The sequence below is a fragment of the Mus pahari genome, chromosome 8 (genome assembly GCF_900095145.1).
Source record: "Mus pahari chromosome 8, PAHARI_EIJ_v1.1, whole genome shotgun sequence".
Classification (NCBI taxonomy): domain Eukaryota; kingdom Metazoa; phylum Chordata; class Mammalia; order Rodentia; family Muridae; genus Mus; species Mus pahari.
In genome coordinates, this window is record NC_034597.1 from 39,868,912 (window position 1) to 39,883,786 (window position 14,875).

Genomic DNA, 14,875 nt, shown 5'->3' on the forward strand with positions numbered 1-14,875 from the left:
TAAAAATAAGCAAAAACAGTATTACTCTTCAAGTCTACATTAAAAAAAAACAACCCAACTTTTAATAAAGCCATCCTTTTGTCTAGAACACTATTTCAGGTTCCTATCTCACTGTCCATACAATTATAATCAATCCTCTAGATTGTCTGAAGCTCTCCTGACCTAGAGCAGGGTTTTTTCAATTCTAGATTGTTAATCTTTGAGTAAAACCCAATTATACTTTTAAGAAACACACATATGCGTATGTGTACACTCTGATAACAATGTGGGATGCATTTTGAATTGCCAGGATCACAGTCAAAGAAATTTGAGAACTTCTAACTTAGAGGCTAACTTACGCTGTTCTAGTAAAACTCAAAACAAAACAAAAGATACTTGTGGAATTAGGCTATGAAATCAATTAATACACATAGTAATAAAAACATAACGAAATCAAATTTAACTCATCATATCCCGGTGGAATAAGTCTTTAGAATGTTACCCAATTTCACCACGTTGTAATATCCTCATACAAGATAATCTAACATTAACAGCATTTCTCCTTAGTTTTAAGGCTGGAATAAAATAGGAAAATTGCAAACTTAATTTACACTAAGCTCACGCTTTTTATTTTGATGTTGCTACTATTAGACTATTTAAAGAAATATTAGCAGTTATGCTGAGAAAAATGAACTCTTCTTAAAAGTATTAATTGCATTCTATATTTGTGAACTGCTTTCTGTCTCTGCTAAAACTACTTACAGTATTATCCCGACTTTCAGGGTAATACTGTTGGACTTCTTGGATTTTGAAATATTTACAAATATATAATGAGATCAGGTTTAATAATAAAGTTTATTTATGTTTTATGAATACCTTATACAAATAGCATAAGGACAACTTAATATAGTAATTTTTACTAAACTTTAAGGCCATGAGTAGAACTTTCCAATGTCCCACTGTATTAGTGGTCAAGATTTTTTTATTTTGGAGCATGAAGATTCTGAAGTTTCAAATGAAGGACACTAAATTCTAATGTAACAATATAAGCCTGATGTTTAAAGTACGTTTATAAAGAATTCCATTTTAAAACCCCAGTGATTATACATTCCCACTTGTAAGGACTTCTTAAACACACTCCAACCATTAATTCTTACCAATTTCTCTATTCTTTTTCTTTTGTTTTTGATGTTCAACAGGTACTGCTACCTTCATCATAAATCATAAAAACCAAGCCTAAGTTTTCACCTTTCTCTTTCTTATATCCCCAAATCCATGCATAATATATAGAAAAGATAAACAGAAAACTGATTAAAAAAAAAAAAAAAAGGAAAGAAGACAAAGAATAAGGCCTGACACTTACAGAATACTTTAGCCAAAAGTGAATATACACATTCTCTCATGTATACAGAAAACCTTAATCAGGTTGTATCTTATAATATAAATCATCTCAATAAATTTAAAAGGGATTGGCATTATGATGCAAAGTTTTTCCACTGACTACAATGGAATAAGATCAAAAATCATTAACAGAAAGGCATCTAGTATGTCTCCAAATGTTTCGCAACCAAATAACACAATTTCTTTATCATATTAGGACCAGAAAAAAAATCAAAGAGAAATTAAAGAATATTTTGAAATGAATTAAAACATATTAAAAACCTCAGTTTTCAACTAACACAGTACTTAAGAGAGGAATGTAGTTAAATGTACACACTGGAAAAGATCAGCACACTCAGTTTTTACCTAAAGACCAAACCAAGACAAAAACAACCAGGAAAGGGACAAATAACACCTAAGCAAGTTGAAGGAAAGAAACAATAAAGAACAAAAATCAGGGAAACCCAAAGGGTGGAGGGACTAATGAAATAAAAAAGTGGTACTCAGGAAAATCAGAAAAATAAATATACCTTGGGGGCTGGAGAGATGGCTGAGTAGTAAAGAGCACTGACTGCTCTTCCTGGAGGTCCTTAGTTCAATTCCCAGCAACCACATGGTGGCTCACAACCATCTGTAACAGGGTCCAATGCCCTGTTCTGGTGTGTCTGAAGACAGTGACAGTGTACTCACATATAACGATAGTGTACACATTTATAAAATAAATCTTTTTTAAAAATCAATATATCATGATTTGTTCAGAAAAAAAAAATCTGTGAAACAAATTTCTGATATTGGGAATAAAATAGCTAATTATTACTATAGCTTCCACAAAAACTGGTAAGACAGTAAGAAAATGTCATAACTTTATTCAAATAAATACAACTTCTGTAAAATATAAAAGTCTTTAAAAAGATATAAACTAGGTGGTCAGGGTGGTGTACACCTTTAATACCAGCACTTTGGAGGCAGAGGGAGGTGGATGCATCTCGGGAACTTGAGGTCAGCCTGGTCTACAAAGTGAGACACTGTCTGGAAGACAGATAGACAGACAGACAGACAGACAGATAGACAGATGAAACTGCCAAAGCTCACTTACAATTAGATTACCTGAACGTTTCTGTATATAATAAATAAGCTGAATTTTTAGTTTAAAATCCTTACAAAGAAAACCACAAGCTCAAATCACTTCCCTGGTGTGTTACAGCAAACATTTAAGACAGAAGGACCATCGTCTACACTCACAACTGAAAGGGAAACAGAAGTACTCTGCTTATCACCCTATGGGCATGGCATTATTTTTATTACTAAAACATGACAAAAACATCAAAGGCGAACAGACTTCATAGACACTTTTGCAAAATCTTGTAACAAAATTTAGCATACACGGGCCAGCAAGATTGCTCAGAGCTGAACAAGCTCACCGCCAAGTCTGATAGAACGTATTTAACTCCTTGGACCTACTTTGAAGATAGAACCAACTTCCTTAAGTTTTCCTCTGACCTCCAAAATGCGTGCCCAGGAATTTTAAATAAATGCAGTTTTTTTTAGTTTTGTTTTGTCTTTTAAATTTAGCAACCCTTAACATCTGAAATATCAGTTAGCATGATTCTCCCAAAAGAATAAAGAGAAAGCATATAACAAATTGTAACACGAAATCCTTTGTTTTATTTTGTTGCTTTGCTTACTGTGTAATACAGCATCTCCTGTGGCCAAGGCTGGCTTCAATCAAACTTTGCATCATGTGGGAGAGCTATACTCAAGGTCTCACTTTCCAAGTACTAGGATCAAATAATATCTAAACTTAACACTATACTTAAATAAACTAGTATAAAAGACTTTGCTCAAACTAAAAGGCTTATTTATAAAAACCCTACAGTCAGCATCATACTAAGTGATCAAAGACTACATGCTGTACCCTGAAGGAAAGGTATAAAGACGAGTGTTTGTTCTCTGTACTTATATTTCACACTGGCCAGAGCAACAGGACACAAGAACAAAATAAAAGTCATCTTTTATAATAAAAAATATGTATCAGTTCTTCCCAAACAGAATTATAGATTCACTATCATTCCAACCAAAACCAGACTTTTCTCTCCTAGAAACCAATAAGCTGTTAGACTTGCATAAAATACAAAATGAGACCCATGGCATCAGAGGGAGCCCACTCCTAACACTATTAAAGATATTCTGCTAGACCTGCAGACAGGAGTCCAGCATGAGTGTCAGTAGAGTCTTCACCCAGCAACTGATGAAAACTAACACAGGGTCAGTGTATATTCTTTGAAAATTTCTACTAATGTTTATATTAATGTATTGGCACTCAAAATGTAGAAATAATATATTCATATAAACAAAATACATTTTCCATAGCTTATGGAGGAATTAAATACTTGATTCTAGTATGTAAGAGCTATGGTACTCCACCATAAAACTGTAAGAATCATCACCAGGTCTTTATGATGATTAAATAAATTAATATGTAACATTTCAAGTGGTTAGATTAGTTAACAGAACATGCTATAAAGTACAGTACCAAGCAAAACCTCACTGCTATTGCCCAAAGCCAGTATCTATAGATGGAGCCTCTGGACTGGGGCTAAGCAGAAACCTACAATAATACAGACTTGAGCTCAGGCCCACACCACTGCCAACTGCAGCTTGGTCCTTGAAATAAACTTCTAAGATAATGAATATCAGGTCCTTTAGCCACAAGTCTCAGGTACAGGTCAGCTTAGGTTCAGTAATGGCAACCAAGAGTTTTTTTTCTCATGCTACTACAGACCTGAACAACACAATGCATACAAAGATTTTATCTGCTAAAAGAAGGAAAGGAAACTAAGCATACAAGTTTTCCTTGGAACTGAAAGCCAGGCCTACCATGGTAAGAGTTAATATGAGACACAACCCAGTAGGCCTTCTCTTGAGCCCAGTGCCTACAGTTGGAGCCTTTACACCTGTGCGTACAAGGTGGAAATGACAGTCTGAGTGGCCAGACATAAGCACCTCCAGAGGTCAGAGGCTACAAACAGACCACAGCACTGGGCAGACCACAACAGTGTAAGCCTTTGTCTTATCCCTGTGATATACTCATTTGAACTCTGAGTAAGATCAAGTATTATGATTGCTGTGACATCAAAGACAGGTAACTTCATTTGGAGAAAGAAGAAAGTGATGAATACAAGTTATTACTTTGGAGGTATGGACCAAGCCTCCCAGAGCAAGGCTGTGGAGTGCTAAAAAAGAACCCTGTAGTGCTGAACACAGACCAATAACTGTAGAAACAGCTTTTGGATATGCCCACCCTGGCTCAGGAGAAAGATGCATAAACAGCATGACCTACCTTCCTAAGGCGCTTCTAATGTCTAGGTCTTTCCTGATATCCTGCCAATGTCAGCTTTAAAGGATGATTATGGATTTATGACAGACTTGGGCTTTGAGGCACTCTCTACTGTTGAAATGACAGGTAGGGAACCAGAGAGTTGGTAAAAAATCTCTATTTAGGGTGCCATCTAGTGTTAAAACAGGGACAGTGACAACAGTCTTAGTGAAAATAATTAACAGATTATTCTGGAAGAATGAATATACATAGACAAAGGCAAATTACTATGCTGATAATTAACACCTAATCTTTCAACATGTAGAGACTGCTGTAGGTCAACAAGCATCCAGAGTTTCCAGGGACCCAATAATGAACAAAAGTAAGGCACCAGAAACACCCAAAGTATGTGATCTTTCAAGACATGAAAAAGTAGATGTTTTAAAGAATTCTAGAAACCACAAGAAAATATATACAAATAATTCTGCAACTTGCCAAAGAAAGTTGCAATAATTAAAAAAAAAAAAAGAAATCCTGAAGTAATCGAAATATAAATAGCAGAAAGAAGCTGAAGAATCAGCGCCCCTCCCCTCAAAACAGGGAAAAGAAAAAAGTAATCAGAATATCTAAAGCACATAGAACTGTAGGAAAGCACTGAAAGAGTTAATACTTAGGCTATGGGGATGCAAGGATAGGAAAGTAAGAAGGTGGCACACGCCTTTAATCTCAGCACTTGGGAGGCAGAGGCAGGTGGATTTCTGAGTTTGAGGGCAGCCTGGTCTACAGAGTGAGTTCCAGTACAGCCAGGACTACACAGAGAAACCCTGTCTAAAAAGGAAAAAAAAAAGGGGGGGAAAAAAAAGAGAGAGAAGAGAATTTATACTACAAAGAGTATATATACATCATCTGTCTTTAGAGGCAAATGTGGCTTCTTCTGTTCCCTTCCAGTAGTAGGTATCTGAGTCTTTAAAAAAACAAAACAAAACAACCCAAAACTCTATTCTGTCATTCAATTGCAGAGTGGCAGAAACTTGATACCCACACACTGAAGGGAAAAACAAAAACAAAAAAGCAGCCCAACAACCAAAACCTGCCAACCAGGAATACTGTACTCAGCAAAACTAGCTTTTAGAAATAGAGAGGTAAGACATTTTCAGACAAATGCTGAGACTATTTATCACTGTTGCATTTCTCTTACAAACAAAACAAAAAACAACCCCAAAACAGATGTTTAAAAGGAGTTCGCCAAACTAGAACAATGAGTTGTTAACAAGATGAAAACATCTAAAGGTACTAAACTCCCTGAGAAGAAGTGACACTACAAATAAATTCCAGAAAGCTTTAATACTATAAACATAGTATATAAAAGAAAATGTATAACACTTTCATAAAATCTAAAATATAAGAGTAATAACTACACTAAAAGTGAAGTGGAGCATTAAAAATTGAAAATGTAGAGAGAATTGGAATGCAGTAGAAAAGTTTTTATTATTCTTTCTTTCTTTTTTTTTTTTTTTGCTCCTATCCTATAGTAGTTAAACTGTTGTTTAAAATAGCTTGTTATAATTGAAAGTTGTTTGAGTAACATCATAACTATAAGATATAGAACTATTAATATATACTAGTAGATAAAAATCATTTAATTACAAAGAAAAACTGTAAAAGGGAGAAAGAAACTTTAAAAAAAAACAAAGAAAACAAAACAAAAATAACAAGCAAAAAATTGGCAGTAGTAAAATCTTACCAATCAATGATTATACTAAATGTTAATGGACTAAATTCTCTGAGTGGCTGAGTGGAATCTAAAAAGGATTCAACTATATACACTTATATAAACAAAAGACCCACTTCACCTCTAAAGATAATTGTATATTATAGAAAGAAAAGGAAAGGATATTATAGAGATGAAATTCAAAGGAAAAGCAGGAATCATTTAAATCAAATAAAAGCTAAAAAGTAACAAGGATAAGACATTATATAATGATAGAACTAATTCAACGAAAGGAACTAACAACTAAAATTACCTAATATTAGAACAATCAAATAGAAGAAAGGGGATGGAGAATAATGTAGTTACACTATCATCTCAAAATAAATGGATGAACAACTAAAACAAATAGACTAAGAGCTAGGTATGGTAATGAACAGTGTTAATCCCAACACTCAGAAAGCAGAGGGCCTTTGTCAACTCCAGGCCAGCTTGGTTAACATAGTGACATAGTGAATTCCAGGCCAACCAGGGCTACAGAGTAAGACTCTTTCAGAAAAAGGAAAAACAAAAATTTCTATATAGGTAAATTAAAGATGAAAAAGTATACATTCTAATGAAAACTATAAAAATGCAAAGGATTACAGATTATCATGAATAAAGGTATGTCAATAACTTTGATAGTCTAGAATAAATGGGTAATATCCAGGATACATACCTTATCATAAAGGAGCAGAAAACCTAAACTGATCAGGAATGAGTAATAAGCTGGCAGAACAGTGGTATGACAGTTATGGAAGTAACCAACTAGGTTCTAATGAGATCTGAAGCTTGTTCCACATGAGTGAGTTCAGGTCTAGTATTGTGAACTTGGTCAAAGGCCATGGCCAAGGTAACAGACCCTAATGGTGAACCTACTGCTTCTATGTGGCTAAATGGACACATTATTAAACTACCCACTAAAGAGTTACATCATATACATAGATTAGTGTTGCCCCAGGTTTGGCCACAGGAAATTTCTTTTTGATCTGACAAAAATGTTAAGACAAATTAAATCAATTTGAATATCCATTAAATAATGGATAAAGAAAATATGGAATATACACACATAAAGGGACAGTTTTCAGCCATGAAAAGCCATTAAAATCCTTTTGTTTGTACAAAGGGGAAGGAACTGGAAGACATGTTAAGTGAGATAAGCTAGTGTCAGAACAACAAACACTACATCATCTTGCTCATATGCCAAATCTAAAGAAGGGATTTCATGGTCAGTAGAATACGGTCAATAGCGGCTAAGGAAGGACTGGGAAAAGAGAGAGAGAATGAGGAAAGGCTGCAGAACAGTACTGTTACTTAGGGAAGAGAAGTGACTTTGGTGGTTTACTGTACCAGTAGGATGACAACACCTTAACAATGTTCTATATACTTTTAAATACAAGTCCTTTTAGATTTTAAATGTTTTTACCACAAAGAAGCGATGAATGTTTGAGAATACATATACTCATCCTGATTAGAATATTACTCATATAATTTTATCAAAACTTCATATGGTACCTATAAGTATATGTAATTTATATAAACTGTATTAATTAAAAATCAGTATTAAAAAATTAGTTGGTCCTAATTTTTTCCATAAATGAAGTAAAACTTGAATTATACAACTATATCTTAAAAATTAATTTATTATTCTTACCCTATGACATCTTTCAAAGGCTTGTTTGGTTTCTTGTAAAAGATTAACTACCACTTCTTGAGATAGGAAAGTTTCACCGTGTGTATCAATACTTGGCCCCAGTGGTAAGTTGGTTCGTTGTCTAATCCTTTCTTTCAAATCTTGAATACTAGTACACCATAAAAACAAATGAAGAAAGTGGTTACTATATTTAGATTTTAACTGCAAATACTCTCAACCTTTGCATACATCAACAAAAAAGAAAAAACCAAAACCCAAAATGAACCAATAACCAAAAGACTGAAATTCTAATTACAAGTATTAGTTTTTAAGTGACTTTCATCAAAAAAGGGTAAATTTGGAGTTCTCATCTTTGCTGAGTATGTTGCACAAGTGTGTCTGGGTGCGTGTAAGCCAGATGATGATGTCAGGAATCTTGCTTGGTCATTCTTCACCACAGTCTCCTAAGTCAGGGTCTTTCATTGCATCTGGAGCAAGGCTGGCAGTCAGTAAACCCTATGGATCCTTCTTCCTGCTCCCTCTCCCAACATTCACACTGCTCATGCCTTCACTCTATTAAACTAGATTTATTAACTATACCTGAGTTTTAATTAGTGACTAAGGATCACTTGGAACATTTATTAAGTAGATATCTCTTGGTTAAACTATTTTTGCTATTGGCTACTATGAACTCGTTTTTTAAGACTTATGATTACTCTTTAGGTTTTAGCTTTTTGAAATAAAAAAATTTGATTTGGCATAAGAACTTAAGAACTTTTTAAAATTTATTAGGTATGTATGCATGCATGAGGGTGCACAAGGGTCAGAGGGCATCTTTTCAGAGTCAATTCTCCTACCGTGGATTCTGGGAATGGAATTTGGATAATAAAGCCTCACACAGGCAGTAGTTTTACCAGCTGAACCATGTCACCAACTTAAGACTTTCAATGCTATTAAGATCTTATCTTTATTTATTATTCTACCCTCTAATCATAACAAGAAAGGCCTGGGTATACAAGTGTGGACTCTACTTTCCACAGGGCACCATAGAGGCTAGTCTTTCTCCTAGGATCTACTGGGTCCCAATCTTGACAACTAAATGTCACCAACTTTACAGCAAACTCTTTTCTTCTCAAAAGCAAATTATCTGAGACTTTAAAACATAAATTTAATAGTTTTATGTATAAATGACAAAACAACAACAACAACAACCAGCTCAATTCAGGGCTGCCTAAAGTGTAAAGTAGCTCCTCTTTTCTTCACAGTTTCAATACAAATGATGTAAATCTTAGTTAATAACGCAAAATAATTTACTCAGTGAAGTAACTGAAACTACAGTTACAAGTACTATCTTTATGTTATTTTGATTGAGAAGTATTCAATTTACATTTTAATCATGTTTTTAAGCCATTTCAGCATGTGATCCAAGAGAGGGTTTGGCCAATAGCACATATAATATGAAGAGCTATTCACAGGAAATTTTAATGATAGCTAATATGTACTAAGTTTGCCCAAACTGAATATTGTTAACATTTTCAACTATATTTAATTTTTAGAAACCTACCCTCCTGTGCCAATGGATCTCTTTTGGTGGTTTTTTGAATCATAATAGCGCTGTAGGATCATAGCACTTCTGCTTTTCAAATATCCAATTTCCACTTCAATATAGTTCTCCAGATAGGAAATGAAAATGGATTTGATAAGCTTAGACAAGAAAGTCTGTTTATCAGTACCTAAGTTAAACTCCATCAATTTGCTGGAAAGACCAGTGGTTCTTTTCATAGAAAACAAAGAGAAAAAGACATATATTTTAGATACAACAATAACATTTAAAGATCGTATATATTTATAAAGGTGTTTTAATGGTTTATATCAAACCATTGTTTATATCAAACCATCATTTCTTAAATATTGGGAGATTACTTAGGATATAGAGAACAGCTTGCAAAGTTATATATGAAAATTACAAATAACATTATATATAGTCTATAAAACTGTCATTAAGTGGTAGAAATCACCTAGGAAAAAAAACTGTGAAACAAAGTAGAAATGGCAAGAGTGGAGAGCAGCCTAATGTACACTCTAAAGTCTTCATCTACAAAGTACCCATATGGTATGATAAATTCTGCTGTGTTCATCATTTCTGTCTTTGTCAGTGTGGATGCTGAGACAGTGTTGATGCTGTTATTAAAATGAACTTTCTCCCAAAACAAAGTGGATGCAGATAAATGTTAACTGTCCTAATTCTTAAACACCACCAATAAAACCCATACAAAAACTAGTTCACAAATTAGAAACAAAATTCCTAAGTCAGTTTATGCAAGGTCTTTTGTTAGTTCAATAAGAATTCTGCTTGCATGCAACTCCAGTCTATTCAAGGATGCATTTAATACTAAAAGGCACACTGCTATCTAAAGTACTTAAATACTTCCCATTTTCTATTTAAATTTAAAAAAGAGAGAGAAAAATCTGAAATGTGCTTAAGAAGGCATAGTTGTCCATGCTATGCAAGCGGTGAGCCTCAGGGAGTTTCTAATCAGCCTAATCTACACAGTGTGCTTCAGGCTAGCTAGGTCAGTGAGATTCTGTCTCCAAAAAAGTAATAAAAAAGTAATGAGATAATAATATACCTTGTATATAGATCATAGAGACTTTTAAGATATTGCTCAGCATCCGACTTCCTACATTCTTCTAACTGATCCTTCACAAAACTCTGAAAGAGAAAACATTTGGTTAAGCAAATATTAAATTGTATAATTTCTCAGGATCATTATGTTAAATAAATAAACCAAACGTCAAAGCACAAATAGCACAATCTCTCTTGTCCGTGAAGCCTAGAGATAAGATTACATGAGTATGTTGTGTGTAAGTCATAACACTAGCAAGAAGATAGAGTGGGAAGAGACCTTAGGGGAGGTGAGAAACTGAGAGGGTGAGAGAATACATGTGGCATGGAGTTGTAGAGGGCTGCAGAGCTGGTTCCTGGCACCCACATCAGGTGGCTCACAATCAGCTCCAAGGGGATCTAATGTGTCTGGTTTCTGTGGGTGCCTTCATTCCTCATGCATGAACACACACAAAACAAAACAAAAATTAAAAATAATAAATATAAATTTTAAAAATCTTATAGGAATACACACACACACACACACACAGAGTCCTAAAAACCATTTAATTCATTAGTGTTTAAAGTTACCTGTAGTTTGATTTCAAACACATTCTGAATAAGCTTAGCCAGTACTGCTTCTGGATTACTAAAGATATCTCCAACTTGCTTGTTCACTCGCTGACAGAGTATTGCTGCATCTTCAAATATGTCATTTCTCAAGTAAGCACCCTAAACAACAGAGTTATTTTACATTGTTAATGTGTTATTTTGAAATGGCTTCAAAATACAAACTAGTATAAAATAAAATGTAATAAAGTATACTGTAAAATTACCTCCTGGCACTGCTTTATATAAACATCAATACAATGGGAATAACCCTATAAAGAAGAAACAATGTTATCATTGTCTGTTTCTATTATAATAAGAATCACAATAAAAGTGCTATATGTGTAGTTAAACTATGCCTTGTATCCCAGTGGATGAACAACAACCATCAGACATAAATAAAATTAATGCTAGAGAACAATCCAGTAACTTAACATAGGTATCTTGTCCTATTTTCCATGATTAAATTAATAGGAATTTTCAATGAGATTTTTCTTTACAGTGTAGATTCCAGGAAGACAGCTCCATAATCCACATATCTGTCTTCTGCACCTGAGATCTCCCAGATTCCTACTCACAGTGCATCTAGTCTTCACTTCTTATCTTCAAACAGATATTTACAGTCAGGTTTTCTTTCTACTTACAAGTATTTCTGACTGAGAAGGATACAATAAAAAGCAAGAAGGCTGATGACATGATTTTCTTTCCCGAACTATTTTAAATTCCTTAATATAACATTAAGATCACCATAAAATTAAATATTAAATAACATTTAACAACATCAATAAAGTTACTCTGTCATATAGTTATACTATAATAAGGGAAATTGAGGGACATAGAATATGAAATCTTCAGAACCTCGAAGCCGATCTTAAGTTAAAAATCTTACCATTTACCTTAAAATGAAGCAGGACTGCAGCCACCTCCCTCATCCGGGAGACCTCCCCTCTTCTTTGGGCACTTGTAAACTCCTGAATCAGCTGGCATTCTAAGTCATGGTATTTACCTAAAAAGAAAAGCATCCAACTGCATCAAGACAATCTAAGTATACAACTTATTTGCAACTATCTAAGTCTACAAAAATTATAAAAATTTATAGTGGTTATGGGTTGATCTTCTTTTGGAAGAATTACAAAAACATGAGATTATAAACAGTGACTTTAGTTCATACAATATACTAATGTACACAAATCTGTATTTCAAGACACCAAAACTTATAAATTAGTAAGAGCTGATAAACTCTTCAGAACATAATAGCCATTTATAATTATTACATAAACCAAAAGATGACTACATATTTAAATGAAAGAAAAAGGAGATGTCAATTCTGATGACAAAATATAGGAAAAAGATTCTTTAATCTTTAATCTAAAGCTTTGGAAAGGAATAAGAACTAGAAAAGCTTTTACTAGAACTCAGGTACTTCTACTGTGAATAACAGCTGATTCACTATCAAATTTTATCCTACGATAGTATGTAGCCCTTGATTTAATACCATATTCTCAAGTCTATTATAGTTCTTATTTACTATTTGAACCTTGCACTAATTTATAGTGATTAAAAATATTCTTAGGGAATCCAAATATCTATACATGTCCTTATTCTAAGACACATGTGGTTGGCTTTCTGAGAAATGACTTGCCAAACAGTTAACATGGGTGATGCTTAGTAAAATTAGTGATTGGGTTTTTTTTTCCCAGAAGCATGGATATAGCTTAAAACACAACCCAAAGGCTGACATAATTCCACAGCACTAAGGAGGCAGACAGATCTCTGTGAGTTCCAGGCCAGCCTGGTTTACAGAGTGTGTTCCAGGATAGCCAGAGATATATAGTGAGACCTTGTCTCATAAAAACAAACCCGAAAATATAAACTATAAACATGTAAGGAGTCAAATAGCTAAATAAGAATTAAATGCTCCTGTCTCCGCAATAAAAAAACAAAACAAAACCCAAAGCCCTTATTTAGAGATATATAACTGAACATAATCTCTAAAGATACATACTTAAACTAAATATAGAAAGTCTGAAGGTACCTGTTCCTGATTATTTAAAATATAGAAAACTACATCAACACACACACACACGGTCCTGGAAGAACAGAGCAGAGTTGGGTATTTTGAGGAAAAAGGATGCAAACTCAGGACGGGAAGAATTAACTGGTATTGTCTCCACTTCCTCGTCAGCTGTTTTGTTTTGTTTTGTTTTTTAAAAGTATGAGTTTTTTTTTTTTTTTTTCTTTTTTAAAAAAGTACTGGGCTGGTGAGGTGGCTCAGCGGGTAAGAGCACTGACTGCTCTTCTGAAGGACCTGAGTTCAAATCCCAGCAACCACATGGTAGCTCACAACCACCCATAATGAGGTCTGACACCCTCTTCTGGCACATCTGAAGACAGCTACAGTGTACTTGTATATAATAATAAATAAATCTTTGGGCCAAAGCAAGCGGAATTGATTGACTAGAGGAAGCAGAGGTCCTAAAAATTCAATTCCCAACAACCACATGAAGGCTCACAACCATCTGTTCAGCTACAGTGTACCCATATACATAAAATAAATAAATACATCTTTTAAAAAAAATACTAAAGAAATAGACTGTACTTACTTGCAATTTTGGATTTTACTTCTGAAAACCTGAAAAACAGAAAGTCAGTGATGAGGTTGTGGCAAAGATAACATAATGAAAGACAATACAAAGCAGGGGGAAACTGGGGGCAGTGAAGTATGTGGACTCTATATTATCTTTCTAACTTTTCTTAAATATAAAATTATCATAAAAGTAAAATGTCACCATAAAAGAAAAGATAAAGCTGTGGAAGAGAATACTGAAAGGAAACACGCTAGGTACTGAAATTAGGCAGTTCAAATGAAATTGCTATTTCTTATTTAGGAAATCTCCATGGAATAACCGATTCCTTTGTTAAAGAAAGAGTTCCACTTGAGGCACTAACAACCCAGCCAGTCTCAATGCTCGATTTTGTCCTTACTTGTTTTAAATTCACTTGGCTACTGTGAAGAATAATCACAACATAAAGTTTTAAGTCATTTTAAAAATGACCATATATGCCAGGCAGTGGTGGCGCATGCCTTAAATCCCAGCACTTGGGAGGCAGAGGCAGGCGAATTTCGAATTTCAAGGTCAGCCTGATCTACAGAGTGTTCTAGGACACTAGTTCTAGGACAGCCAGGGTTACACAGAGAAACCTTGTCTCTCAGTAATCACAAATGAAAATGATAAAAGCCAGAAATAAATCATTCTAAAACTAGAAAAAAGGAGACCATAAGAGTGATGAGCCTATGAGAATAATCATCAATTTTATAAATTGAAAACCATAATATACACCAAAAACTAAAACACTTCTAATATTAAGCATCAAAAGACAGTGATTTTTGAAAGATCCTATGTAATTCATTATTTGAGGACAGGAGATACTAAAAGCAGGTAAGGAAAATAATATACTTTTATAGAGCTATACAAAATGTTATAAGAGCCAAGGTAGACAACAGAAATGCTACAATGATCTATGTGAATACATTAGATCTGATTAAGATACATATATACTCAGAAACACACACATAACTCTAAGGCTTGGCACAGAGGCATGCCT

General features: G+C 34.1%; 1 protein-coding gene across 1 annotated transcript in view; it reads right to left on the reverse strand.

Moving 5' to 3' along the window:
* Exoc5 (exocyst complex component 5) overlaps positions 1 to 14,875 on the reverse strand; it is a 51,995-nt gene that overhangs the window by 12,534 nt on the left and 24,586 nt on the right. The window contains exons 6-12 of the mRNA XM_021203495.2: positions 13,873 to 13,901; positions 12,166 to 12,275; positions 11,497 to 11,541; positions 11,252 to 11,392; positions 10,686 to 10,768; positions 9,620 to 9,829; positions 8,077 to 8,224 (exon numbers count right to left, since the gene is read on the reverse strand). Coding sequence (XP_021059154.1) covers positions 8,077 to 8,224; positions 9,620 to 9,829; positions 10,686 to 10,768; positions 11,252 to 11,392; positions 11,497 to 11,541; positions 12,166 to 12,275; positions 13,873 to 13,901 — 766 coding nt within the window. The remainder of the gene's footprint in view (positions 1 to 8,076; positions 8,225 to 9,619; positions 9,830 to 10,685; positions 10,769 to 11,251; positions 11,393 to 11,496; positions 11,542 to 12,165; positions 12,276 to 13,872; positions 13,902 to 14,875) is intronic.